The sequence below is a fragment of the Triturus cristatus genome, chromosome 4_1 (assembly GCF_964204655.1).
Source record: "Triturus cristatus chromosome 4_1, aTriCri1.1, whole genome shotgun sequence".
Lineage (NCBI taxonomy): Eukaryota > Metazoa > Chordata > Amphibia > Caudata > Salamandridae > Triturus > Triturus cristatus.
The window spans coordinates 7,802,934-7,829,654 of record NC_140585.1 but is presented as its reverse complement, the minus strand read 5'-3'; the positions used below and the strand labels follow the sequence as shown (position 1 = coordinate 7,829,654).

Sequence of the window (26,721 nt, the reverse complement as noted above, 5' to 3'; positions counted from 1 at the left end):
AGTGTCTTAGGCGATTTAGTGTGTAGGGCACTGTGCTGTGGTGTCAGTGTCTTAGGCGCTTTAGTGTGTAGGGTACTGTGCTGTGGTGTCTGTGTCTTAGGCGTTGTAGTGTGTAGGGTTGTGCTGTGGTGTCCGTGTCTTAGGCCCTGTATTGTGTAGGGCACTGTGCTGTGTTGTCCATGTCTTAGGTGCTTTGTAGTGTGTAGGGCACTGTGCTGTGGTGTCCGTGTCTTAGGTGCTGTAGTGTGTAGGGCACTTGTGCTGTGGTGTCCGTGTCTTAGGTGTTGTAGTGTGTAGGGCGCTTGTGCTGTGGTGTCCGTGCCTTAGGCGTTGTAGTGTGTAGGGCACTTGTGCTATGGTGTCAGTGTCTTAGGCGTTGTAGTGTGTAGGGCACTTGTGCTGTGGTGTCTGTGTCTTAGGCGTTGTAGTGTGTAGGGCACTGTGCTGTGGTGTCAGTGTCTTAGGCGCTTTAGTGTGTAGGGCAATGTGCTGTGGTGTCAGTGTCTTAGGCGATTTAGTGTGTAGGGCACTGTGCTGTGGTATCTGTGTCTTAGGCGCTGTAGTGTGTAGGGCACTTGTGCTGTGGTGTCCGTGTCTTGGGTGTTGTAGTGTGTAGGGCACTGTGCTGTGGTGTCCGTGTCTTAGGCGCTGTAGTGTGTAGGGCACTGTGCTGTGGTGTCCGTGTCTTAGGCGCTGTAGTGTGTAGGGCACTTGTGCTGTGGTGTCCGTGTCTTAGGCGCTGTAGTGTGTAGGGCACTGTGCTGTGGTGTCCGTGTCTTAGGCGCTGTAGTGTGTAGGGCACTTGTGCTGTGGTGTCCGTGTCTTAGGCGCTGTAGTGTGTAGGGCACTGTGCTGTGGTGTCTGTGTCTTAGGCGCTGTAGTGTGTAGGGCACTGTGACCACAGAAGGTGATCTGAAGATCAGACCAGGTCCGCGTGGTGCATGGGCAGAGCACCGTGCACAGTACAAGGCCCTGTAGGACAGTGGTGCCCAGGGCAGTGTGATGAGTATGAGAAGACTTGAATATCAGGTGTGGTCTGCAGGGTGTTAGGAGACCACTGTCTCTGTGGTGTGGTGAGTAGGGCATGGCACAAATTACAAAGTGATCTGAAAAGCAAGCAGAGTGTGGCCCCCAAGTGTGGAGGGCAGTCTGCACAGTACAGGGGGTCTGACGACTATGACCGACCATGGCCTGAGGTGTGCTGAGCAGTGTCCAGAGGGAAACAAGCCATAAGACCTGCCAGTCTTTGCTCTGCTGAGGCCAATGGGGCAATGTGTACTGAAGCAGCAGGGAGGATCCCTCAGATTCAGCCTCACTGGACCCGCCCTGGGAGTGGGCAGACTTGGGCGAGTTCAGGATCGATCGGGCAGGCCCTGTGCCGCAGGAAGGTTTCTGCAGATATACAAAGCGGGGGTTAGGTTCTCCGTATTTGCTCCCCCACCAGGAACACTCTTCCCCCTGACATTAGATCTTCAACCAGTTCTGTGGGGTTTAGGAAATTCCTACAAACCTGGCTGTTTAAACAGGCTTATTGCTAACTTTACCTCTAGTCGCTGTCTCCGCTGCCGTAGCGCCTAGAGACCTTTTGGTGTACGTGCGCTCTATAAATTCTCTAACATAACAAAGTACAAGGGGATCGCTCCAGGAGGAGTGTGCAGTGGACACGGAGATGTGAAGGTGCAGTTGTACCTGAGGGTCTGGTAATGGGGCTCTGTCCGTAATCCTCGTGCGCTCCGGCCTGGTCTGTGATACTGCAGTGAGCAGCAAAGGGAGCGGATGACGCAGCTATCGTTGGAATAGACCTGGTCACATCAGGGCATTCCTCTTCTCCATTCCTAATTCACAGTCGCTCTACTAATATACACTCTTCATCACTAGTGCTACATCTTTAAAACTCACACAGAAGGTCAGAGAGAAGCATAGGTCTACCCCAAGGCTACCTACACTCAATCCATAAACGCCATGGGTGGTGTATTCTAGGGGTGGGCGGAATTTGCGTAATCGCGTTACGCAAATCTCCGCGAAACGGTAAAAAATCTCAGCGAACACGCAGAAATTCCGCGAACACGCCGAATTGCTTGTTCGCGATGCTTTTTTCCTGTTCACAATCGCTGTTTGCGTGCTCGGGGAGAAATATCTTGCGAACACGCATTTTGAGAACGCGAACAAGCAAAAAATTACGCGAAGTCGCGGAAAGCAGAATTTTGGGCAATTTCGCGTTCTCCGTGGAACGCGAAATTACCCAAATTCCGCAAATTCCGCGAGCGGAACGGAATTTACCGTCCAGGCCTAGTGTATTCTTTCTCTCCTCATCTCCACCAGAACACACGGTGGCCTGATCCTCTGCCAGGGCAAGTTACCAACTTCGACAAGACTTCTCTGGACAAACCATCCTAGGTCCGAGAGACAGCAGCCAAAGCGATTGTGGTGTTCTATGAGGGACTGCCTGTTTGAGCTGTACCCGTGGGACTGTCGAGCTGTACCCGTGGGACTGTCGAGCTGTACCCGTGGGACTGTCGAGCTCTACCCGTGGGACTGTCGAGCTCTACCCCTGGGACTGTCGAGCTCTACCCGTGGGACTGTCGAGCTCTACCTGTGGGACTGTCGAGCTCTACCTGTGGGACTGTCGAGCTCTACCCCTGGGACTGTCGAGCTCTACCTGTGGGACTGTCGAGCTGTACCCCTGGGACTGTCGAGCTGTATCCGTGGGACAGTCGAGCTGTATCCGTGGGACTGTCAAGCTATACCCGTGGGACTGTCGAGCTCTACCCCTGGGACTGTCGAGCTGTTCCCCCTGGACTGTCTAGCTGAATCCCTTGGGACTGTCGAGCTGTACCCCTGTGACTGTCGAGCTGTATCCCTGTGACTGTCGAGCTGTACCCATGGGACTGTCGAGCTGTACCCATGGGACTGTCGAGCTGTACCCATGGGACTGTCGAGCTGTACCCATGGGACTGTCGAGCTGTACCCCTGGGACTGTCGAGCTGTACCCCTGGGACTGTCGAGCTGTACCCCTGGGACTGTCGAGCTGTACCTGTGGGACTGTCGAGCTGTACCCCTGTGACTGTCGAGCTGTACCCCTGTGACTGTCGAGCTGTACCCCTGTGACTGTCGAGCTGTACCCCTGTGACTGTCGAGCTGTACCCCTGGGACTGTCAATCTGTACCCGTGGGACTGTCGAGCTGTACCCGTGGGACTGTCGAGCTGTACCCGTGGGACTGTCGAGCTGTACCCGTGGGACTGTCGAGCTGCACCCGTGGGACTGTCGAGCTGCACCCGTGGGACTGTCGAGCTGCACCCGTGGGACTGTCGAGCTGTACCCGTGGGACTGTCGAGCTGTACCCGTGGGACTGTCGAGCTGTACCCGTGGGACTGTCGATCTGCACCCATGGGACTGTCGAGCTGTACCCGTGGGACTGTCAAGCAGTTTCCATCAATGCTTGAAGGTGTCGGGCAGCTGTGGAGAGGCCGGAGCTTGTGTTGTGTGGCAGACATGGAGAGCCGTGGAGGTCGACCATACTCCATCAGTAGTTGTTATAAGGCGGCAGCTTTACCAGCTCCCTAAGCACTTGAACTTGGCTCTCAAGAAAAGCTCCAGACCTTCCATTATATCCTGTCTTATGAGGCTACCTACACGGCCTACAAGGGCCAATATAGCCCATACTGTCTCATGGATCCCTACCCATACTGCCTGCTAGGGGTGAGAGCGTTCTATATTGTCTCATGGAGACATACCAGCACTGCCTGCTAGAGGCGAGAGCATTCTATATTGTCTGACATACACATATCCATACTGCCTGCCATGGACGCAGCAGTCGCTCGTCCGTCCATCCCACACTCAACAGGTCCGTCTCGGCTCATTACTGTCCCTCGGGCTGATCATGGACGCAGCAGTCGCTTGTCCGTCCATCTGGCACCCAGCAGGTCCGTCTCGACTCATTACTGTCCCTTGAGCTGATCATGGACGCAGCACTCGCTCGTCCATCCATCCCACACCCAGCAGGTCCGTCTTGGCTCATTACTGTCCCTCGGGCTGATCATGGACGCAGCAGTCGCTCGTCCGTCCATCCCACACCCAGCAGGTCCGTCTCGGCTCATTACTGTCCCTCGGGCTGATCATGGACACAGCAGTCGCTCGTCCGTCCATCCCACACTCAGCAGGTCCATCTCGGCTCATTACTGTCCCTCGGGCTGATCATGGATGCAGCAGTCGCTCGTCTGTCCATCCCACACTCAGCAGGGCTTCCTTGGCTCATTACTGTCCCTCGGGCTGATCATGGACGCAGCAGTCGCTCGATCGTCCATCAGGCACCCAGCAGGCCCGTCTCGGCTCATTGCTGCCCCTTGGGCTGATCATGGACGCAGCAGTTGCTCATCCGTCCATCCCACACTCAGCAGGTCCGTCTCAGCTCATTACTGTCCCTCGGGCTGATCATGGATGCAGCAGTCACTCGTCCGTCCATCCCACACTCAACAGGTCCGCCTCGGCTCATTACTATCCCTCAGGCTGATCATGGAGGCAGCAGTCGCTCGTCCGTCCATCCCACACTCAGCAGGTCTGTCTCGGCTCATTACTGTCCCTCTGGCTGATCATGGACGCAACAGTCGCTCGTCCGTCCATTCCACACCCAGCAGGTCCGTCTCGGCTCATTACTGTCCCTCGGGCTGATCATGGACGCAGCAGTCGCTCGTCCGTCCATCCCACACTCAGCAGGTCTGTCTCGGCTCATTACTGTCCCTCGGGCTGATCATGGACGCAGCAGTCGCTCGTCCATCCATCCGACACCCAGCAGGTCCGTCTTGGCTCATTACTGTCCCTCGGGCTGATCATGGACGCAGCAGTCGCTCGTCCGCCCATCCCACACCCAGCAAGTCCGTCTTGGCTCATTACTGTCCCTCGGGCTGATCACGGACGCAGCAGTCGCTCGTCCGTCCATCCCACACTCAGCAGGTCCGTCTCAGCTCATTACTGTCCCTCGGGCTGATCATGGATGCAGCAGTCACTCGTCCGTCCATCCCACACTCAACAGGTCCGTCTCGGCTCATTACTATCCCTCAGGCTGATCATGGATGCAGCAGTCGCTCATCCGTCCATCCCACACTCAGCAGGTCTGTCTCGGCTCATTACTGTCCCTCTGGCTGATCATGGACGCAACAGTCGCTCGTCCGTCCATTCCACACCCAGCAGGTCCGTCTCGGCTCTTTACTGTCCCTCGGGCTGATCATGGACGCAGCAGTCGCTCGTCCGTCCATCCCACACTCAGCAGGTCTGTCTCGGCTCATTACTGTCCCTCGGGCTGATCATGGACGCAGCAGTCGCTCGTCCATCCATCCCACACCCAGCAGGTCCGTCTTGGCTCATTACTGTCCCTCGGGCTGATCATGGACGCAGCAGTCGCTCGTCCGCCCATCCCACACCCAGCAAGTCCGTCTTGGCTCATTACTGTCCCTCGGGCTGATCATGGACGCAGCAGTCGTTCGTCCGTCCATCCCACACTCAGCAGGTCCGTCTAGGCTCATTACTGTCCCTCGGGCTGATCATGGATGCAGCAGTCGCTCGTCTCTCCATCCCACACTCAGCAGGGCTTCCTTGGCTCATTACTGTCCCTCGGGCTGATCATGGACGCAGCAGTCGCTCGACCGTCCATCCCACACTCAGCAGGTCCGTCTCGGCTCATTACTGTCCCTCGGGCTGATCATGGATGCAGCAGTCGCTCGTCCGTCCATCCCACACTCAGCAGGTCCGTCTCGGCTCATTACTGTCCCTTGGGCTGATCATGGATGCAGCAGTCACTCGTCCGTCCATCCCACACTCAACAGGTCCGTCTCGGCTCATTACTGTCCCTCGGGCTGATCATGGACGCAGCAGTCGCTCGTCCGTCCACCCCACACTCAGCAGGTCTGTCTCGGCTCATTACTGTCCCTCGGGCTGATCATGGATGCAACAGTCGCTCGTCCGTCCATTCCACACCCAGCAGGTCCGTCTCGGCTCATTACTGTCCCTCGGGCTGATCATGGATGCAGCAGTCGCTCGTCCGTCCATCCCACACTCAGCAGGTCTGTCTCGGCTCATTACTGTCCCTCGGGCTGATCATGGACGCAACAGTTGCTCGTCCGTCCATTCCACACCCAGCAGTTCCGTCTCGGCTCATTACTGTTCCTCAGGCTGATCATGGACGCAGCAGTTGCTCGTCCATCCATCCCACACTCACCAGGTCTGTCTCGGCTCATTACTGTCCGTCGGGCTGATCATGGACGCAGCAGTTGCTCGTCCGTCCATCCCACACTCAACAGGTCCGTCTTGGCTCATTACTGTCCCTCGGGCTGATCATGGATGCAACAGTCGCTCGTCCGTCCATTCCACACTCAGCAGGTCCGTCTCCGCTCATTACTGTCCCTCGGGCTGATCATGGACGCAGCAGTCGCTCGTCTGTCCATTCCACACTCAGCAGGTCCGTCTCGGCTCATTACTGTCCCTCGGGCTGATCATGGATGCAGCAGTTGCTCGTCTGTCCATCCCACACTCAGAAGGTCCGTCTCGGCTCATTACTGTCCCTCGGGCTGATCATGGATGCAGCAGTTGCTCGTCCGTCCATTCCACACTCCACAGGGTCGTCTCGGCTCATTACTGTCCCTCGGGCTGATCATGGACGCAACAGTCGCTCGTCCGTCCATTCCACACTCAGCAGGTCCATCTCGGCTCATTACTGTCCCTCGGGCTGATCATGGATGCAGCAGTTGCTCATCCGTCCATCCCACACCCAACCGGTCCGTCTCGGCTCATTACTGTCCCTCGGGCTGATCATGGACGCAACAGTCGCTAGTCCGTCCATCCCACACTCAACAGGTACATCTCGGCTCATTATTGTCCCTAGGGCTGATCATGGATGCAACAGTCGCTCGTCCGACCATTTCACACTCAGCAGGTCCGTCTCGGCTCATTACTGTCCCTCGGGCTGATCATGGACACAGCAATTGCTCGTCCGTCCATCCCACACTCAACAGGTCCGTCTCGGCTCATTACTGTCCCTCGGGCTGATCATGGACACAGCAGTCGCTCGTCCGTCCATCCCACACTCAGCAGGTCCGTCTCGGCTCATTACTGTCCCTCGGGCTGATCATGGATGCAGCAGTCGCTCGTCTGTCCATCCCACACTCAGCAGGGCTTCCTTGGCTCATTACTGTCCCTCGGGCTGATCATGGACGCAGCAGTCGCTCGATCGTCCATCAGGCACCCAGCAGGCCCGTCTCGGCTCATTACTGCCCCTTGGGCTGATCATGGACGCAGCAGTTGCTCGTCCGTCCATCCCACACTCAACATGTCCATCTCGGCTCATTACTGTCTCTTGGGCTGATCACGGACGCAGCAGTCGCTCGTCCGTCCATCCCACACTCAGCAGGTCCGTCTCAGCTCATTACTGTCCCTCGGGCTGATCATGGATGCAGCAGTCACTCGTCCGTCCATCCCACACTCAACAGGTCCGTCTCGGCTCATTACTATCCCTCAGGCTGATCATGGATGCAGCAGTCGCTCGTCCGTCCATCCCACACTCAGCAGGTCTGTCTCGGCTCATTACTGTCCCTCTGGCTGATCATGGACGCAACAGTCGCTCGTCCGTCCATTCCACACCCAGCAGGTCCGTCTCGGCTCTTTACTGTCCCTCGGGCTGATCATGGACGCAGCAGTCGCTCGTCCGTCCATCCCACACTCAGCAGGTCTGTCTCGGCTCATTACTGTCCCTCGGGCTGATCATGGACGCAGCAGTCGCTCGTCCATCCATCCCACACCCAGCAGGTCCGTCTTGGCTCATTACTGTCCCTCGGGCTGATCATGGACGCAGCAGTCGCTCGTCCGCCCATCCCACACCCAGCAAGTCCGTCTTGGCTCATTACTGTCCCTCGGGCTGATCATGGACGCAGCAGTCGCTCGTCCGTCCATCCCACACTCAGCAGGTCCGTCTAGGCTCATTACTGTCCCTCGGCCTGATCATGGATGCAGCAGTCGCTCGTCTCTCCATCCCACACTCAGCAGGGCTTCCTTGGCTCATTACTGTCCCTCGGGCTGATCATGGACGCATAAGTCGCTCGACTGTCCATCAGGCACCCAGCAGGCCCGTCTCGGCTCATTACTGTCCCTTGGGCTGATCATGGTGTGGTAAATAATTTAATTACCGGAACTTAATTTGATGCGGAAAATCTATAATAATAGCTCAGTAAAATAAGAGGCAGAATCCGTGGTATTAGAGGTTTGGAACGGGCTTTATTCCAAAATCAATTTAAATTGAGGAGCTCCATATTCCATCACCACGAAGGTTCAGGAAGTGAAGACGCTACTTTATTGACAAGTAATCATTTTTATACAATAGGCATTACAGTGAAGCAAATGCAGGAGGCGTAACAATTGATAGTAAAGATAAAACATACATGCGTAGCAAAAGTGGGTGTAACTGGGTGTAACTAAAGAACGTCATCAGGTATGATGTCATAATAGGGTGGTTCCATGAAAGAATTTCGCAATGTCAGCAGAAATACTTGGCAGAAATGCGCGCGCAGCGGCATGACATGTGATTGACGTGCAACTAGGGGGTGAAGGGGACTTGACATTTAGCTCTACATGTGGCGACAGAAGTCTGGAGGGTCAAGTCAACCTAATCCCAAATCATATCTAACATCCTATGTTTAGAGAACTATCACCCTTATGCATCAAGCCAAAATCCAGTCGGTAAAATACCGATTCGGTAATAGCTCCCGGTATTGTGTTAAAAATACCCAATCCCACTGCATCAACCCAAAACCCGAGCAAATAACGAATCGCTAAATAAATAACCTCGAACATACCGAATCGCTAATACCAAAAATGCTAATTTACCGAATCGCTAAATACCGAATCCGCAATTACCGAAATCACTATTAGCTCCCGGAAATTGCCAATAGCAAATAACGAATCGCACCCCAATGCAAGAAAACTCGCTAATACCGAAAATCCCAAAAATCGCTATTTTGCCAGAGCTAAATAAGGGGAATCAAAACCTGGAGGTAAAGTCACAAAAAAAAATAAAAAAATTCCTACATGTGCAAATGATTGAGGCAATCACTAAACCCTTAAATTTGGCCCAGGAGACCCTGTTGGCTCCCCCAAAATGGCTGCCCTCTACGTGCTTGCAAGGAGGATGCGGATCAATGCAGCAGGACAGCGCAGGAGAAGGGTACAGGAGAGAGTGTTCAGACTGCGCATAACCCTGCTCGGCCAGAATGAGGACGAGGTGTACCAGAAATATCGCCTCAATCGCGCTATGATCATGCGCCTGATTGCAGACCTGGAACCATTACTGCAGCACCAGACCCACCGGACAAATGCAATCCCTGCGCACGTTCAGGTACTATGCAGCCTGCACCTACTGGCCTCTGGGAGTTTCCAGGGGGTAATTGCGGTTGCCGGAGGTGTTTCGCAAAGCGCACTGTCACGCTTCTTCCAAAAATTCCTAGATGCCATGCTGACAATGCTCCACAGACACATCAGCTTCCCCACAACCCCACGGCAGTTGGACCGCACAAAACAGGCATTCTACCAGGTGGCACAATTTCCACATGTGATTGGATGCATCGACTGCACGCATATCCCCATATGCCCTCCGTCAGCAAATGAGTACCTTTTCAGGAACCGCAAGTCATACCACTCGATCAACGTGCAGGTTGTGTGCGATGCCAACAACATCATAACGGACCTAGTGGCACAATTCCCAGGGAGCACACACGACTCATACATCTTCCGCAACAGTGGAATGCACAGGCGACTACTCAATGGCGAATTTGGAGAGGGACTCCTGTTAGGTAAGTAGAACTACGCTTCCCCACACCAACACCACACATGTATGTACATCACCAATGCTAAGTCTATGCTTCCATCTTCTAGGTGACAGTGCTTACGGCCTGCGGGAATACATACTAACCCCATACCTAAATCCAGCAACCCCGCAGGAACATCGCTACAACGCTGCACACATCAGCACGAGGAATGTGATAGAGCGGACTTTTGGGATTCTCAAGAGCCGCTTCCGTATCCTCCACAAGACTGGCGGCGCAATGCTATACCAACCAGACACATGCTGTCGAATAATTGCTGTATGTGCAATGCTGCACAACATTGCCACCAGAAGGGGGATACCCATGGAGGTGGACAGGGATGACGACCCCCAGGCTGACCAACCACCCGCCCAACGACGACCGGCACACATCCCAAACACAGCAGAGGGCCATAGGAGGCGGACAGACATAACGCAAAATCATTTTTGACCCTGGGTAAAATGAGACATTACAAGTTGGTGTTGGGTGCAACTGTTTAATGCACAGTAGCACTGAGGAATGTGCAACAGAACTAGCATTGTGAATCATGCTCCGATTGCATAAATGTAAATAAAAGGTTCCTTAAAGTCAGGCCTGTGCAAACAGAATAATTGGATGGCCATGGTTGCTCCACCATGGACCTGCAGCATGTACAAATTTCTAGTGCCGCTTGCCACGTACACCAAGCCTCCGCTCAGGTGCATCCATACCCTCACCACGGCCTGTCCCCGTGGAGGCACGCGAACTTCGGCGCCTGGTGCTGGCCTCTGCCAGTGACACGCTGCTGACACTGGAGGCAGCCTCACTGGTGTCATCCCCTCCCAATGCTGCAGCACTGCATGTGCTGCTCTGAAGTTGTTCCACAGCAGTGGTGATGTGTCTCAGTGACTTGGCAACATCACCGCAGAAGTGCCCAAGGTCCACCTGCAGGGAGACTGTGCGGCGTGCCAACACAGCGGTGCAGTTGCTGTGCCGTTGTATGGCCTTGGTAGCGGCGGCAGAACGCAACATTAGCTGCCGGTTACTCCTCCTCTGGGACTCATGGCCCTCCCTGATGGCACGGGTGAGCTCACGTACCTCCTCCCTGAGCTGAGCATTGCCATCAGCAACCGCAGTGGTCTGGTCCCTGACCGCCGTGCCCATGTCCCTGACCGCGGAGCCCATGTCGGTGACTGCTGCAGTCATGGCGCGCATCTCCCTCGCTAGGCGCACGATGTTGCAGCTGATGCTAGCCACATGTCTTCCCTGCAGGTTCTGTGTGCGCAGCATCCTCTCCTCAATTGCAGAGGTTGTTGGGACATCCTGGTCAGCTGAGGAGACGGAACTGCGACGGGCCCTGTGACGCCGTGCGTGTCTTGAGCCTCCATGTGGTGCAGCAGGTGGTGTGGATGTGCGCTGCGTGGGTGCCAATTGAGGGGGGGGGGTTGCCATCTCCTGCAAGGGCGCAACTTGGTGCCTGTGCCTCTGCGGTATTGTGGCTGCACTGGCTGCAGGCTGGCTTGCTGGTGCCGTTGCTTGTGGCGCAGGTGGTGGTGCCTTGGCTTGTGGCGCAGGTGCCTTGGCTTGTGGCACTGGTGCTGGTGCCGATGATTGTGGCGCTGGTGGAGGTGGTGCTGGTGGGGTGGCAGGTGTTGGCGGTGCGTGCGCATCCTGCACAGTCTCCTGGTCTGACTCCACGGGTGTCTCAGAGATGATCAGCTGGTCGCTGTCGTCAGAGTCCCCAGGTGATGCATCTGTGTGTGAAACAGTGCATGATTAGTGGGATGATTACACCTACATAGTGTTGTACCCATCAATGTCCCTCTGTGGTCCAACAAATGAACAGTCTACAGCCATGTACAACATATGTGTTGTGTGAGGATTTACGCCTGTGCCTGCACTCTGGGCTGACTAGACTACAACTCCCAAGATGCAGTAGTGTCATGTGTGGAACTGTCTGTGCCAGAGCTGCAGACACAGTGAGATTGGGCTGGGGGCATGGGTATGGATTTACGCTATGCTGGGTGTGGCACAGGCATGCATCTTACCTTGGGCACTTGTGGCTGCGCCGGACGTGTCCATCTGGATCACCCCCACGACGGCTTCCCGCTCGATCGTCCCTTCCACAAGGTCCTCCAGGGCTGTGTTGGATGGTGCAGTGCTTGTTCCGCCTCCAGTCCTTCTTGCCTCCTGGAGCCTCTCAGCAATCCTCTCTTTTGCGCGCTTCCGGAGGTCATACCACCGTTTTTTGAGATCGTCGATGCTGCGGCTAGTGACGCCAACCGCATTGATCCTCTCACGGATGCGCTGCCAGATGCGCCGCTTCTCGGACTCAGGCACCTTGAGGGACAGCTTGCCAAAGAGGCGGTCGTGTTTGCTGGCCACTCCCTCGATGAGGTACTCCAGCTCCCTGTCTGAAAACTTCTTCTTGCGCTTGCGTGCAGATTCAGCGCTGGATGGCACTTCCTGCGACATGATGGATGTGTGCTGTGACTGGCAGAATCTGTGTGGCCTCACTCTGCACAGCCTGTCCTTCTTTCCAGCTCCTGTCTGCTCCTCTGTCGAGGCTATGTGGGTGGGGCAGCAGTATTTCCTGGTTGGTGATGTCATCAGCCTGTTCCCGGTGCGACGCGGCAATTTGCGATTTCGCTATTACCGATTCGGTAATTGCTAATTCGGCATTACCGAACTCGCTATTAGCCAAATCGGTATTACCGAACTCGCTATTTGCTAGTGGGGCCGTTTGCGTGCCCCGCTATTAAGGAATCGGTAAATTTAGCGATTTTTAAGGAATCGCTAAATTTTACCGAATCTGTTGATGCATGCCAATTACCGATTCCTTAATGGCGATTCCTTATTTTTCGCTATTAAGGAATCGGTATTAGTTTGGTTGATGCATATGCCCCTAAGTTATCCAAAAGAGAGGTCTCTTAGAGTAGAATCTTATTCTATACTGACTATACTGACTGTTAGTGCGTGTACAAGCGTCTAAGTGTCTACACTAGATGCGAGGGCAGAAATCTTCCATAGTAACAGGGCTATGAATTACTTGCATAAAGACAGAGAAGCCGGGCCTTTTGCTCGGTAGCTGGAAGAATGTTTACTTAAACTACTAGACAGGAATGCATTGGATAGGGAGCGGAGCAGATAATTTCAAAGGTGAAGTACAGTTTTTGGCAGGCAACAGGCTGATGTCAGGCACCGTTAGCCGGGCAGGGAGTGAGACAAAGTTCATGGTCACAGATGCAGGCTCAGACTGGAGCTTTCAGAGGCAGAAGGCAAGAAAAGCTTGATGGCAGAATCAGGGCCTACTCGCCTGGACTGTAAAATGGCATAAGTGAACCATATAAAGCCGGTGGCCTTTCATACTTAGGAATGGAATATCCGGCCCATTCATGGTGGATCTGAAAGAGGACATGTTGACGGTGGACGCACATGTGTTTGCGTCTTCATAACTGGAACTGGAGGGAACATACATGTACTTGTGATTTATACATGAAACCGTTGGGGTCCAAGATAGGGGACATAACTGATCAGAAAAATCCATATTTCCACAATGGACACAGCAGTTGCTCGTCCGTCCATCCCACACTCAACATGTCCGTCTCGGCTCATTACTGTCCCTCGGGCTGATCATGGACGCAGCAGTCGCTCGTCCGTCCATCCCACACTCAGCAGGTCCGTCTCGGCTCATTACTGTCCCTTGGGCTGATCATGGATGCAGCAGTCACTCTTCCGTCCATCCCACACTCAACAGGTCCGTCTCGGCTCATTACTGTCCCTCGGGCTGATCATGGACGCAGCAGTCGCTCGTCCGTCCATCCCACACTCAGCAGGTCTGTCTCGGCTCATTACTGTCCCTCGGGCTGATCATGGACGCAACAGTCGCTCGTCCGTCCATTCCACACCCAGCAGGTCCGTCTCGGCTCATTACTGTCCCTCGGGCTGATCATGGACGCAGCAGTCGCTCGTCCGTCCATCCCACACTCAGCAGGTCTGTCTCGGCTCATTACTGTCCCTCGGGCTGATCATGGACGCAACAGTTGCTCGTCCGTCCATTCCACACCCAGCAGGTCCGTCTCGGCTCATTACTGTTCCTCAGGCTGATCATGGACGCAGCAGTTGCTCGTCCGTCCATCCCACACTCAACAGGTCTGTCTCGGCTCATTACTGTCCCTCGGGCTGATCATGGACGCAGCAGTTGCTCGTCCGTCCATCCCACACTCAACAGGTCCGTCTTGGCTCATTACTGTCCCTCGGGCTGATCATGGATGCAACAGTCACTCGTCCGTCCATTCCACACTCAGCAGGTCCGTCTCCGCTCATTACTGTCCCTCGGGCTGATCATGGACGCAGCAGTCGCTCGTCTGTCCATTCCACACTCAGCAGGTCCGTCTCGGCTCATTACTGTCCCTCGGGCTGATCATAGATGCAGCAGTTGCTCGTCTGTCCATCCCACACTCAGAAGGTCCGTCTCGGCTCATTACTGTCCCTCGGGCTGATCATGGATGCAGCAGTTGCTCGTCCGTCCATTCCACACTCCACAGGGTCATCTCGGCTCATTACTGTCCCTCGGGCTGATCATGGACGCAACAGTCGCTCGTCCGTCCATTCCACACTTAGCAGGTCCATCTCGGCTCATTACTGTCCCTCGGGCTGATCATGGACGCAGCAGTTGCTCATCCGTCCATCCCACACCCAACAGGTCCGTCTCGGCTCATTACTGTCCCTCGGGCTGGTCATGGACGCAACAGTCGCTCGTCCGTCCATCCCACACTCAGCAGGTCCGTCGCGGCTCATTACTGTCCCTCGGGCTGATCATGGACACAGCAATTGCTCGTCCGTCCATCCCACACTCAACAGGTCCGTCTCGGCTCATTACTGTCCCTCGGGCTGATCATGGACACAACAGTTGCTCGTCCGTCCATCCCACTCTCAACAGGTCCGTCTCGGCTCATTACTGTCCCTCGGGCTGATCATGGACGCAACAGTCGCTTGTCCGTCCATTCCACACTCAACAGGCCCGTCTCGGCTCATTACTGTCCCTCGGGCTGATCATGGATGCAGCAGTCGCTCGTCCGTCCATTCCACACTCAGCAGGTCCGTCTCGGCTCATTACTGTCCCTCGGGATGATCATGGACGCAGCAGTCGCTCGTCCGTCCATTCCACACTCAGCAGGTCCGTCTCGGCTCATTACTGTCCCTCGGGCTGATCATGGATGCAGCAGTCACTCGTCCATCCATCCCACACTCCGCAGGTCCGTCTCGGCTCATTACTGTCCCTCGGGCTGATCATGGATGCAGCAGTTGCTTGTCCGTCCATCCCACACCCAGCAGGTCCGTCTTGGCTCATTACTGTCTCTCGGGCTGATCAGGGATGCAGCAGTTGCTCGTCTGTCCATCCCACACTCAGCAGGTCCGTCTCGGCTCATTACTGTCCCTCGGGCTGATCATGGATGCAGCAGTCGCTCGTCCATCCATTCCACACTCAGCAGGTCTGTCTCGGCTCATTACTGTCCCTCAGGCTGATCATGGACGCAGCAGTCGCTCGTCCGTCCATTCCACACTCAGCAGGTCTGTCTCGGCTCATTACTGTCCCTCGGGCTGATCATGGACGCAGCAGTCACTCGTCCATTCATCCCACACTCCGCGGGTCCGTCTCGGCTCATTACTGTCCCTCGGGCTGATCATGGACGCAGCAGTTGCTTGTCCGTCCATCCCACACCCAGCGGGTCCGTCTCGGCTCATTACTGTCTCTCGGGCTGATCATGGACGCAGCAGTCGCTCGTCCATCCATCCCACACTCAGCAGGTCCGTCTCGGCTCATTACTGTCCCTCGGACTGATCATGGACGCAGCAGTCGCTCGTCTGTCTAATTGGCTCCCAGCAGGTCCGTCTCGGCTCATTACTGTCTCTCAGGCTGATCATGGACGCTGCAGTTGCTCGTCCGTCCATCCCACACTCAGCAGGTCCGTCTCGGCTCACTACTGTCCCTCGGGCTGATCATGGATGCAGCAGTCGCTTGTCCGTCCATCTGGCACCCAGCAGGTCCATCTCGGCTCATTACTGTCCCTCGGGCAGATCATGGACGCAGCGGTCGCTCGTCCATCCATCCCACACTCAGCAGGTCCGTCTTGACTCATTACTGTTCCTCGGGCTGATCATGGATGCAGCAGTTGCTCGTCCGTCCATCCCACACTCAGCAGGTCCGTCTCGGCTCATTACTGTCCCTCGGGCCGATCATGTACGCAACAGTTGCTCGTCCGTCCATCCCACACTCAGCAGGTCCGTCTCGGCTCATTACTGTCCCTCGGGCTGATCATGGATGCAGCAGTTGCTCGTCCGTCCATCCCACACTCAGCAGGTCCGTCTCGGCTCATTACTGTCCCGTGGGCTGATCATGGATGCAGCAGTTGCTCGTCCGTCCATTCCACACTCAACAGGTCCTTCTTGGCTCATTATTGTCCCTCGGGCTGATCATGGATGCAGCAGCTGCTCGTCCGTCCATCCCACACTCAGCAGGTCCAGCTCAGCTCATTACTGTCCCTCGGGCTGATCATGGATGCAGCAGTCGCTCGTCTGTCCATCCCACTCAGCAGGGCTTCCTTGGCTCATTACTGTCCCTCGGGCTGATCATGGATGCAGCAGTCGCTCATCCAGCCATCCCATACTCAGCAGGTCTGTCTCGGCTCTTTACTGTCCCTCCGGCTGATCATGGACGCAGCAGTCGCTCGTCCGTCCATCCCACACTCAGCAGGTCCAGCCCGGCTCATTACTGTCCCTCGGGCTGATCATGGATGCAGCAGTTGCTCGTCCGTCCCTTCCACACTCAACAGGCCCGTCTCGGCTCATTACTGTCCCTCAGGCTGATCATGGACGCAACAGTCACTCGTCCGTCCATTCCACACTCAGCAGGTCCGTCTCGGCTCATTACTGTCCCTCGGGCTGATCATGGACGCAGCAGTCGCTCGTCCGTCCATCTGGCAATCAGCAGGTCCTTCTCGGCTCATTATTGTCCCTCGGGCTGATCATGGACGCAGCAGTTGCTCGTCCGTCCATCCCACACTCAGCAGGTCCATCTCGGCTCATTACTGTCCCTCGGGCTGATCATGGATGCAGCAGTTGCTCGTCCGTCCATTCCACACTCAGCAGGTCCGTCTCGGCTCATTACTGTTCCTCGGGCTGATCATGGACGCAGCAGTGGATGTATGTCGTTACAACGCACACTTTTACAACGCATGCACTTACAACGCATTTTTTACAACGCAAAATCTATTACAACGCACTACACTTACAACGCATGACACTACAACGCATTTTTAAAAACTACCTTTACAACGCATACCATTACAACGCTGTTGGACTTGGCCCTTCTGGCAGGTTCACCCCTGAACTTTTTGCTTTTTATTGGTGACTTGGTGTGGTGATTTGTTTGGTTCCTGCGCACTTTCCCTGTGTCCCAGGGTAAAGTGCGTGCGTGCTCTGAGTGCATGTGGTGAGATAGGCCTGCCCTCCCATAGGAATGCATGGGGAATGTATGTGTCCCTAGTAGTTCCTGAGGTGTGGGGTGTGCAGGCCCGAGTTTGGTATGTGCGGACTCGTGGGAGTGAATGCTGCGCGATGATGTGTGCGGCGTGCATGTACCTAGTGTGGAAGTGCCACTTCTAGAAGTGGGCACTTCTGTGTGCAGTGCGTCTGGCGTGTGATTGGCTGGAGCTGGCTGGTGAGCCTGGCTCCAGGAGTCTGGTTGGGTCTGCCCCAGTGGTGAGTGTGAGATTAGCATGCTGATGGCTGGGGAGGAGTGCACCTTGGACCTGAATAGGGCAGGGTTTTCCCCACACACTGCTGGCTCCGCCCCCTGTGGTGCGACTGACGACCCTAGCCCTGCCAGTGAATAGAGTGAGGGGCTGAGCACATCAAGGGTGCTCCCCAACCAGCTGCGACTGTTTTTCCCCCTCACCCTGAACACAGAACAAAGGGATTTGGTGTATAAAAAGGGGCTGTGTCCCCTTACAAAATGTTCTTGTTCTGCACTTGAATCTACCAGGGGCGTGCTGCTGCTGGGGCCCAGGGGAAGGCTTGCCTCCCTGGGCCCTGCCCAGCCCCTGGATGCCCTGGTTATTGGAGGACTGTACTTCTAGCGCCTGGTGAGCGCTTTATTGCTTGTCCTGCTTTGAATCCTGACAGGAGGGGGCTTGCTGCTGGGAGGGCCCTGTGTGCTGGCCCCTGGGCCCTACATTGCCCCCTTGATGCCTCCAGGACTTTCTGTTGTCCCTAGCGCCTGGGAAGCGCTATCTTTCCCCCCAGGAAGGAGGAACCTGTGGGCCTTAGCAGCGCTGCGCTGCATGAAGAAGAGGGAATCCCCGACGTAGGGATTCCCCTCTGGATGCCGAATTGGCGGGTGCCCACCCCGCGTTGGTGCCGCTTATCTTTGCCTCCAATTGCGGGTGCCCACCCCGCTTATGGCCGCCTATTTTTGAGGTTTTAAGAGCAGGTGCCCACCCTGCTTTATATTCCAATTCCGAGGGAGCCTACCCCTCATAGCGCCTGTTCGATGTCTCTGCGGGCGCCCACCCCGCTGAAAATGCCGCCGACGGCTTTTAGTTGAATACGGGTGCTCACCCCACGTTCTATTGTGGAAGTCTCCGCCGAGTCCGCGGCCCGCCTGCTTGTGGGCGGGGCCGCGGGACGGAAGCGGAAGTGCTAGCACTGCCACTTCCTGGAGGAGAAATCCCTGTCCCGGGAGAAGGCCGGCGCGTCAAGAGGACGGGGATCTCATGAAGTGAGAGAGCCCCGCCATGACCGCTACAGAAGTGGAGAAGCCGCCGATGCCTGGGCAGGGCTCCCGTGTTTGAGAGGGAGCCCCGCCCGCACCACGAGAAGAGTGCGGCTGCTCCCGCCGGCGGTGTCCCGAGAAGTCCGTCTCAAGAAGAATCCCGGTGAGTAGAGGGGCCCCCTGGTTGCCGGATCGAGGCCCAAGCTCCCGTGCGTCCCAAGAGGGGAGGTGAGATCAGTACTGCTTGAGCGGCCCCACATGGCAGAGGGCCGCTCCATCGGGGGTATGCGTCTTCTTAAGAGCCCCGTGGCTCCAATGTGAGCCTAATGATTTCTGGAGCCTGCGTGGCTCCAAAGGGGGCATAGTTGTTTATAGAGCCCAAGGGGGCTCCAGCATATTGGCGCACCATTATTTCAGGAGCCAGTGTGCTCCAGGGGGCATGATTTCCAGAGCCAGATGGCTCCCACGTTTGGCACACTGTTCTAGAGCCTAGAGGGCTCCAAGGATGGGCGCAGTTTGTTCAGTGTGTTCTGAAGGGCTAATGAGAGCCCCCCCCTGCGCCTATTTGCCTCCCCCAGCTGCGCAGCACTTAGTGCCAGCTGCAGCGTTTAGGCCCTGTGCTTGTCCCCAGCTGCCCAGCAAGTAGTGGACAGCTGCTACGTTTAGGTTCTGGTGCGACCTGGACTATAATGCGATTATGGGGTTAGGAAATGTACTGTGGATAGTATATTTTGCGCTCACTGTATTTCATACCTCTAAATGTGGGTAGTTCTGCCTAGGAGGTTGTTTTACCTTTTCAGGTTGATGGTAGGGAGAATGTACTTCCCTGTGTTATGTACGCCCCTGGAGTAGTTATACTTAGGTGGTTGGGTCTAATGCGTTAGACTACTGAGAATGTGCATAATGTATTTATGCCCCTGTGATAGATGCAGGATAGGTTTTACACCTGATGCTAGTGTGATGACGCTGAGGTCATTAGTGCGCCAGTAGAGACTGGTTGTGCTCTACAGTTACTTTGTGTTCTGTCCTATGTTTACTATTGGTGATTTGTGCTATGTTCTAAGTGCTAATTCCTGACAGTGGTCCATGTGGCCCTGTCCCCTGTATATATAATCCCTTGTAAATTCTGCCCGTGCCTGTTGGCACATTGTAGAGTGTGTGTTTTTATCTAATGTGTTGTGTATAATACAAAGGCTATTTTTATAGAATACCTTGTGTGGAGTTTCCTTTGTGGTGGGCCTTGGGTGTTGTTGCTGGGTGCGCGCGCAAACGCTTTACACATCGCCTCAGGGATAAGCCTGTCTGCTTGTGCCAAGCTACCAAGGGGGTGAGCAGGGGTTATCTTTGGCGTGTAACTTCCTTGCCCTGACTAGAGTGGTGGTTTCTGCCTGACTTTGGCGCAAGACTTAGCCAACCAGAAATCCCATTTCTAACAAACGCATAATAGTAAATTGCATTTAAGGTAAGTATTAGATAGTATAGGGGTAAAAATTACTATTCTAACTCCAGGGGGTGCAACAGTAGGGTAAGTGTTGGATAGTATAGGGGTAAAAATTACTATTCTAACTCCAGGGGGTGCAACAGTAGGGTAAGTGTTGGATAGTATAGGGGTAAAAATTGCTATTCTAACTCCAGGGGGTGCAACAGTAGGGAAAGTGTTGGATAGTATAGGGGTAAAAATTGCTATTCTAACTCCAGGGGGTGCAACAGTAGGGTAAGTGTTGGATAGTATAGGGGTAAAAATTGCTATTCTAACTCCAGGGGGTGCAACAGTAGGGTAAGTGTTGGATAGAATAGCAATTTTTACCCCTATACTATCCAACACTTACCCTACTGTTGCACCCCCTGGAGTTAGAATAGTAATTTTTACCCCTATACTATCCAACACTTACCCTACTGTTGCACCCCCTGGAGATAGAATAGCAATTTTTACCCCTATACTATCTCCAGGGGGTGCAACAGTAGGGTAAGTGTTGGATAGTATAGGGGTAAAAATTACTATTCTAACTCCAGGGGGTGCAACAGTAGGGTAAGTGTTGGATAGTATAGGGGTAAAAATTACTATTCTAACTCCAGGGGGTGCAACAGTAGGGTAAGTGTTGGATAGTATAGGGGTAAAAATTACTATTCTAACTCCAGGGGGTGCAACAGTAGGGTAAGTGTTGGATAGTGTAGTGTAATATTATGCGTTGTAATGGTAGGCGTTGTAATGGAATGCGTTGTAAAGGTAGTTTTTAAAAATGCGTTGTAGTGTCATGCGTTGTAAGTGTAGTGCGTTGTAATGGATTTTGCGTTGTAAAAAATGCGTTGTAAGTGTAGTGCGTTGTAAAAGTTGCGTTGTAAAGGTTGTTCCCCCGCAGCAGTCGCTCGTCCGTCCATCTGGCAATCAGCAGGTCCTTCTCGGCTCATTATTGTCCCTCGGGCCGATCATGGACGTAGCAGTTGCTCGTCCGTCCATCCCACACTCAGCAGGTCCATCTCGGCTCATTACTGTCCCTCGGGCTGATCATGGATGCAGCAGTTGCTCGTCCGTCCATTCCACACTCAGCAGGTCCGTCTCGGCTCATTACTGTCCCTCAGGCTGATCATGGACGCAACAGTCACTCGTCCGTCCATTCCACACTCAGCAGGTCCGTCTCGGCTCATTACTGTCCCTCGGGCTGATCATGGACGCAGCAGCTTCTCACCGTCATTATCAGGCACTGGGTGGCTACTCTCCCCTCACTGCTTATATTGCGGTGCCCTCATGGCCCATCAGGCCCATTCAGGAGGTCCAGGCAGTCACCATTTCCTCATCCCAGACCGCCGCCACAAGGTCGGACCGCATCCTCCGTCGCCGTCTTCGCCCGACATGGACTGCTGGATGTCGCCTCGCCACCAGTATTGTTGGGATTCCACTACTGCGAGGGCCTGATGTCACACCATTATCAGGATTATTGTCGTATCCTGCACTCGGCTGGTGGAGCCGCACTCAGGCAGTCATCTTGCCCACGCCCTCTAGCGCCCCCACTGTTTTTTTTTTTTTTAAAACCTTCATTTGTGCATATTAAAAGAACAAATACGGGCCTACAACCGTCAGGCCGGCCACGGTACGGTTAAGCACTGGTACAAACATTACATCCCCTGTGCATCAACGGTCAAGATTAGCAACGAGTCATGAGGTATACACTGGAGAGATCCTTGACACCAGGGGAAGGAGAAGTGAAGGTTAATTTTAAGGTTTTCAAAATAATTTTATCAGGGAAAAATCAGTAAAGAATGAGAACCAAGGAGATTCGAGTCCGCAAGATAGCTTCACCACACGGGAGAGCAGCAGCATCATTAAAACGGTCATGGAAGGAAAACCTCAGGCAGTGAGGCGATGCAGTTATATAACAGGATAGTCACATGAGTAAATATGCACCCCTCCAGAGCCGCCCCCACTCAATCCACCCCACACCCGGACCCCGAATCGAAACAAGTATAGCGCAGAAACATAAAAGAAAAAGGCCCATAGAACTAAGTAGAAACAGTGAATTGCCCCCCCACCCTACACCAATGCGGAGGCTACGGCCTGCCCCCCCCCCCCAGCATAGTGCCTGTCGCCCAATGAACCCGAAATATAGACAAGAGAGAAAGTAGGAATAGAGTGAAGAAAAATAAGAGAACAGAGAGGTAAGTGGGGAGGAGCCTACGTTACCCCAGAGCGCCCGAAACCATCGGCCAGCTATGGCCTCCACCCACTGAGAACCCACTACGCCGAAGGCGGTCGTGGGAAGATAACGTGTCACAACAATTGAAGTGAAGGCGGACAAACCGCGACGAGTGCGCACAACATATGCAAACAGTTCCAGTCCCAGTCCAGCCCATCCGTGAAACCATGGCGATATAAATCAGTTTAGCCCTGGCCCGATCGCGGGCTTAAGATTACCCCAGCCCCTACATGAAGGCCCCGCCCCCCGTGCAGACAAAGACAATATGGCCGCTTGGGAGAAGATGGTGAAGTAGAGTCACAAAATGGCCGCCGACCATCTATTGAGGTCCCCTTGTACACCACATAAAGTCCAAACCTGGCATGTAAAGTACAGGAGTTCCACAGAAAAGAAGCAGTAGGCCACCGTGAACAGTTCCTCGAGGACGTCAGGTGTCGCTCTGCTGGATACCCTTGCGGGCACGGTGAGGCAGGCAACAACGAAGCAGGCAGCAATGAACGGGGAGACAAAGTATCCGCAATTGAGCTGGAGAGCGATTGATCCTGGGTGCCGGTAAAGCCAGAGGCAGGCACCAGTGTAGCACGATCATAAACAGCCATTGCGTCCCCGCAAGAGGACAAAAGCACTGGCAGACCCACGCCTTGTTGATGACAAACGGGGCGCTCACGACCCGCAGCCGACAGTATGGAGTCAAACCGCTCACTCAGCGCTTGCAAGCCAAGACACATTTGTAGACGCAAGTCCCGCAGGGCAGCCAGAACGGAGCCGCATGTCAGCGGAGGCTGCTCCCCCACATCGGTAGCAATCCGGGACGGCACTGTGGAGCTGGTGTCTGGTAGAGGGAGGGCGAAGCGGGCAGCGGGCGAGACCAGAGTAGCATCCCCCAGCCGCGAGCAGGCAATCATCGCCATGTTTTACCGCAGCACGGTACGGTGGCCAGGGGGGGAGGTCGTAGCAAGGAGGCAATTCCCCTCAGGTCTGCGCCGCAACAGGGAAAAGCCAACAATCGCTGCCCTTCCCTCGGGTTCTCTTTGCAGCCGACTAGGCAATAGAAGAAGGGGGTCTGCAGCCTCCCACAGCGCGGTCCACGGAACGGGGCAGGAGACCCGCCGCACCGGGGCTTACCCTGTAGCTCCAGCCCATCAGTTGCGGGGTGCAGGAGGTGTCTGGGCGTCCCTCCCCCGGCTCATCCGGCGACAGTCCGTGGTGTAAGGTGGGACCGGGACCGTGGGGCTCAGGTTTACGCTAGCGGGTCCGGTAACTGCGGAGCTTCCAGGGGGCCGGCCAAGGCCACAATAGAGCAGGGGTCCAGTGCGGAGAACAAAAGCACCAAGAACTCCGGCGTCCGGGCGGGCTAAGACTCCGGGAAAGCGGCGGCGCGGTCAGCGCGTCGTCGCACACGTTGCACCTCGAAAATCGGCGAGGATAGGAAGCAGGATGATAGTCCGAGGCCAAGGGCCGACGGAGCCGGGCGCTCAAGCGTCTGCTCCGGTCGCCATCTTGGCTCCTCCCCCGCCCCCACTGTTTTAAATAATACTTAATAAATGTTGTTAGAGGTCATGTGGTTAGTTTAAATAATTTTTGTTAGAAAATGTTTATTTTTAAATTTATTTCTATTATTAACTTTTATGATGATAATAATAATGCTGTGCTCATTGCAAACAGGCTCTCTGACTTCCTCCTGTGTGTCTTCATTAGGAGCTACAGGAACAGAAGATCTGAGGCCTGTGGATGAAGACACTGAGAGGAAACATGGCAGTGACTGTCCCTCAGGTGAGTGACAAGTGGTGGAAGTCTCAGAGCACAAACACACAAGTGGTCTCACATGACACACACCAAGGAAGCTTACCACTTGTCCTCCCCTTGAGAGCCTCTTGAGGGTCCTGTATGGGTGTCAGGGGTGCCCTAGTGCGGCCAGAGCATTGAGTTGTATTTCTACTAACCCGCAGGCCCTAACCTTTGAAAACGCCCTTCCTGTGGTGTTTCCAGACTGAACACAATACTGTCTGTGGTGGGTGGGACTTCGTCCCTGTAACATTTCCTTGCTGGACAGCATGTCTGCACTCGCAGAGGAGGTGTGTGTTTCACAAGTCTCGCCTTCCAGACACACAACATTACTGCGGTTCCCATATGTAAACAACGACTCGCTAAATAGGGATTGGACATGGCCTTATTAGATTTTGCCTGCACAAGCGGGTTGCAAAATAGGGTCGTGCATCTGGCCTTCTTTGCAGTAAGTCAGCAGATTTCACACTCATGCACATAGTACATTGAAAAGTAAATGTTTTAATTATTTTTTCATTTCAATACATTTTAGGCTCTGGGACGATAACAAATATCATTTCGGTCATCATTAAAGAGGAGGAGGAGGAGGAGGAGGAGGAGAGCCATCCCACCACCTTTCCGAGGCCAGAGGAAACACAACATGTCAGTTATGCTCCAGGTAAGGAATGGTGCTTTCCCACATACAATCACACGAAGGCTGACAGATCCAGTGGGATTACAGTGACACATGCCTCCCTTAAGCGACTGCCTATCCGCGCTTCTGGTATTAGGGGAAGATGTGCCTCAACCGAGCACCTGGCCATCTACACTTCTTTGGCCATATTATGAAAAGTGCCCCAGGGGCACAATGAATATGGTTGTCCGCTATACGTGCCCGCGGGGCACTTTGGTATTACTGAAGGGGCCACAGACGCTTGTGCTGCCCTCTCTGTAATACAGATAGCGCTAGCGCAAATCTAGCGCCAACGCGATCACCAGAGTACGTTCCCACATTTACATGGGGGCATGCAAATGAGGGAATACCTTTGCATTCTCCCTTTAGAGACGTAGGCGCAGAGGTAAAGAAGCTGTCAGCAGGTGCGCTGAGAGTGCGTGTCCTGATATCAGGCCCCTGAAGGGGGGAAATGGGCCCCATGGACCCCAGTGGTCCCCTTGCAGGCTGGTGCAGTCACTCACTTCACCTGCCTGCAAGGGGATCTCTGTTCCCTTTTAAAAGTGCAGGCGGGTTGCCACCTGTCCAGTGAAACACAAGAGCTGCTTCGGAGCTACTCCATATTTTACCTATATGCACTGCGGGCAGCGCGAGTTTGTGGCTGCCCTGGGGGCAGTGCATTCCATGTAATAGTGTGTACTTTCCCTTTTTGCGCCCGGCATACCTGTTTTAAGGTGCGCCGTGGCGCAAACAGGGAAACTGCACCGTAGACGTAATAGGGCGTCAGGTAGTTGAGGAAACGTAGTGATGCTGCTCGGTCGTCTGCTAGTAGATGAAGACGTGCATCAGATCTTTTCTTAGGGCAGCAGGGCCTCAAGAGTAGTGGCTGATGAGGTTTGCCTCGCATGGACAGAGACCCCCCCAGCCACGGCTGTTCACAGTGAGTGAAATAGATTCCCTTCCATGCTCGACTCTCAGGGTAGAGAGGGCACTTGACTGTCAGGTAAGGTAACCTTGAGTTCAGTTCTCCGCATTCACCCATCAGACACAGTCACTTCAGCGGCCAGCCCAGTGCTTGTCTTTTCATAAAAAGAAAATGCTTTTAATTATGCAGTGGAACGAAACTCTTCACCATCCAACCAGCCATTCGTAAAGGTGTGCCTAGGTGCAGGTCTCCTTTGTGATGCTGCGCCCCTGAGTCTCTCCCACTAGCCCTTACTCTGGCTGTTCCGCCCATTTCTGCAAAGTCAGGTAAAGGGTGAAGCATGCTCATGTCCCGTCTTGCAGATCTCTCACAGTCAAATACGCACTTAGTTCAGGTTCATTCAACCAAACCGACCTCTTTTGCTGAATCAGGTGGGTAAACGTTCGATCCTTGATGGCAATCCTGGCGACCTCTCCGTGTGACTGATGCAGGAGCTGTGGAGAGCATGGAGTGTCCGTGGGGGGCTGTGGAGAGCATGGAGTGTCCATGGGGGGCTGTGGAGAGCATGGAGTGTCCGTGGGGGGCTGCGGAGAGCATGGAGTGTCCGTGGGGGGCTGTGGAGAGCATGGAGTGTCCGTGGGGGGCTGCGGAGAGCATGGAGTGTCCCCGGGGGGCTGCGGAGAGCATGGAGTGTCCCCGGGGGGCTGCGGAGAGCATGGGGTGTCCCCGGGGGGCTGTGGAGAGCATGGAGTGTCCCCGGGGGGCTGCGGAGAGCATGGGGTGTCCCCGGGGGGCTGCGGAGAGCATGGAGTGTCCCCGGGGGGGCTGTGGAGAGCATGGAGTGTCCCCGGGGGGCTGCGCAGAGCATGAAGTATCCCTGGGGGGCTGTGGAGAGCATGGAGTGTCCCCGGGGGGCTGTGGAGAGCATGGAGTGTCCCCGGGGGGCTGCAGAGAGAGCATGGAGTGTCCGTGGGGGGCTGTGGAGAGCATGGAGTGTCCGTGGGGGGCTGCAGAGAGCATGGAGTGTCCCCGGGGGGCTGTGGAGAGCATGGAGTGTCCCCGGGGGGGC

The 26,721-nt window shown here is 54.8% G+C and overlaps 1 protein-coding gene across 1 annotated transcript in view; it reads left to right on the top strand.

The window, feature by feature from the left end:
* Nucleotides 1-26,721, top strand: part of LOC146839280 (uncharacterized) — a 112,720-nt gene that overhangs the window by 58,382 nt on the left and 27,617 nt on the right. The window contains 2 exon segments of the mRNA XM_085651310.1: nt 23,989-24,063; nt 24,608-24,733. Coding sequence (XP_085507436.1) covers nt 23,989-24,063; nt 24,608-24,733 — 201 coding nt within the window.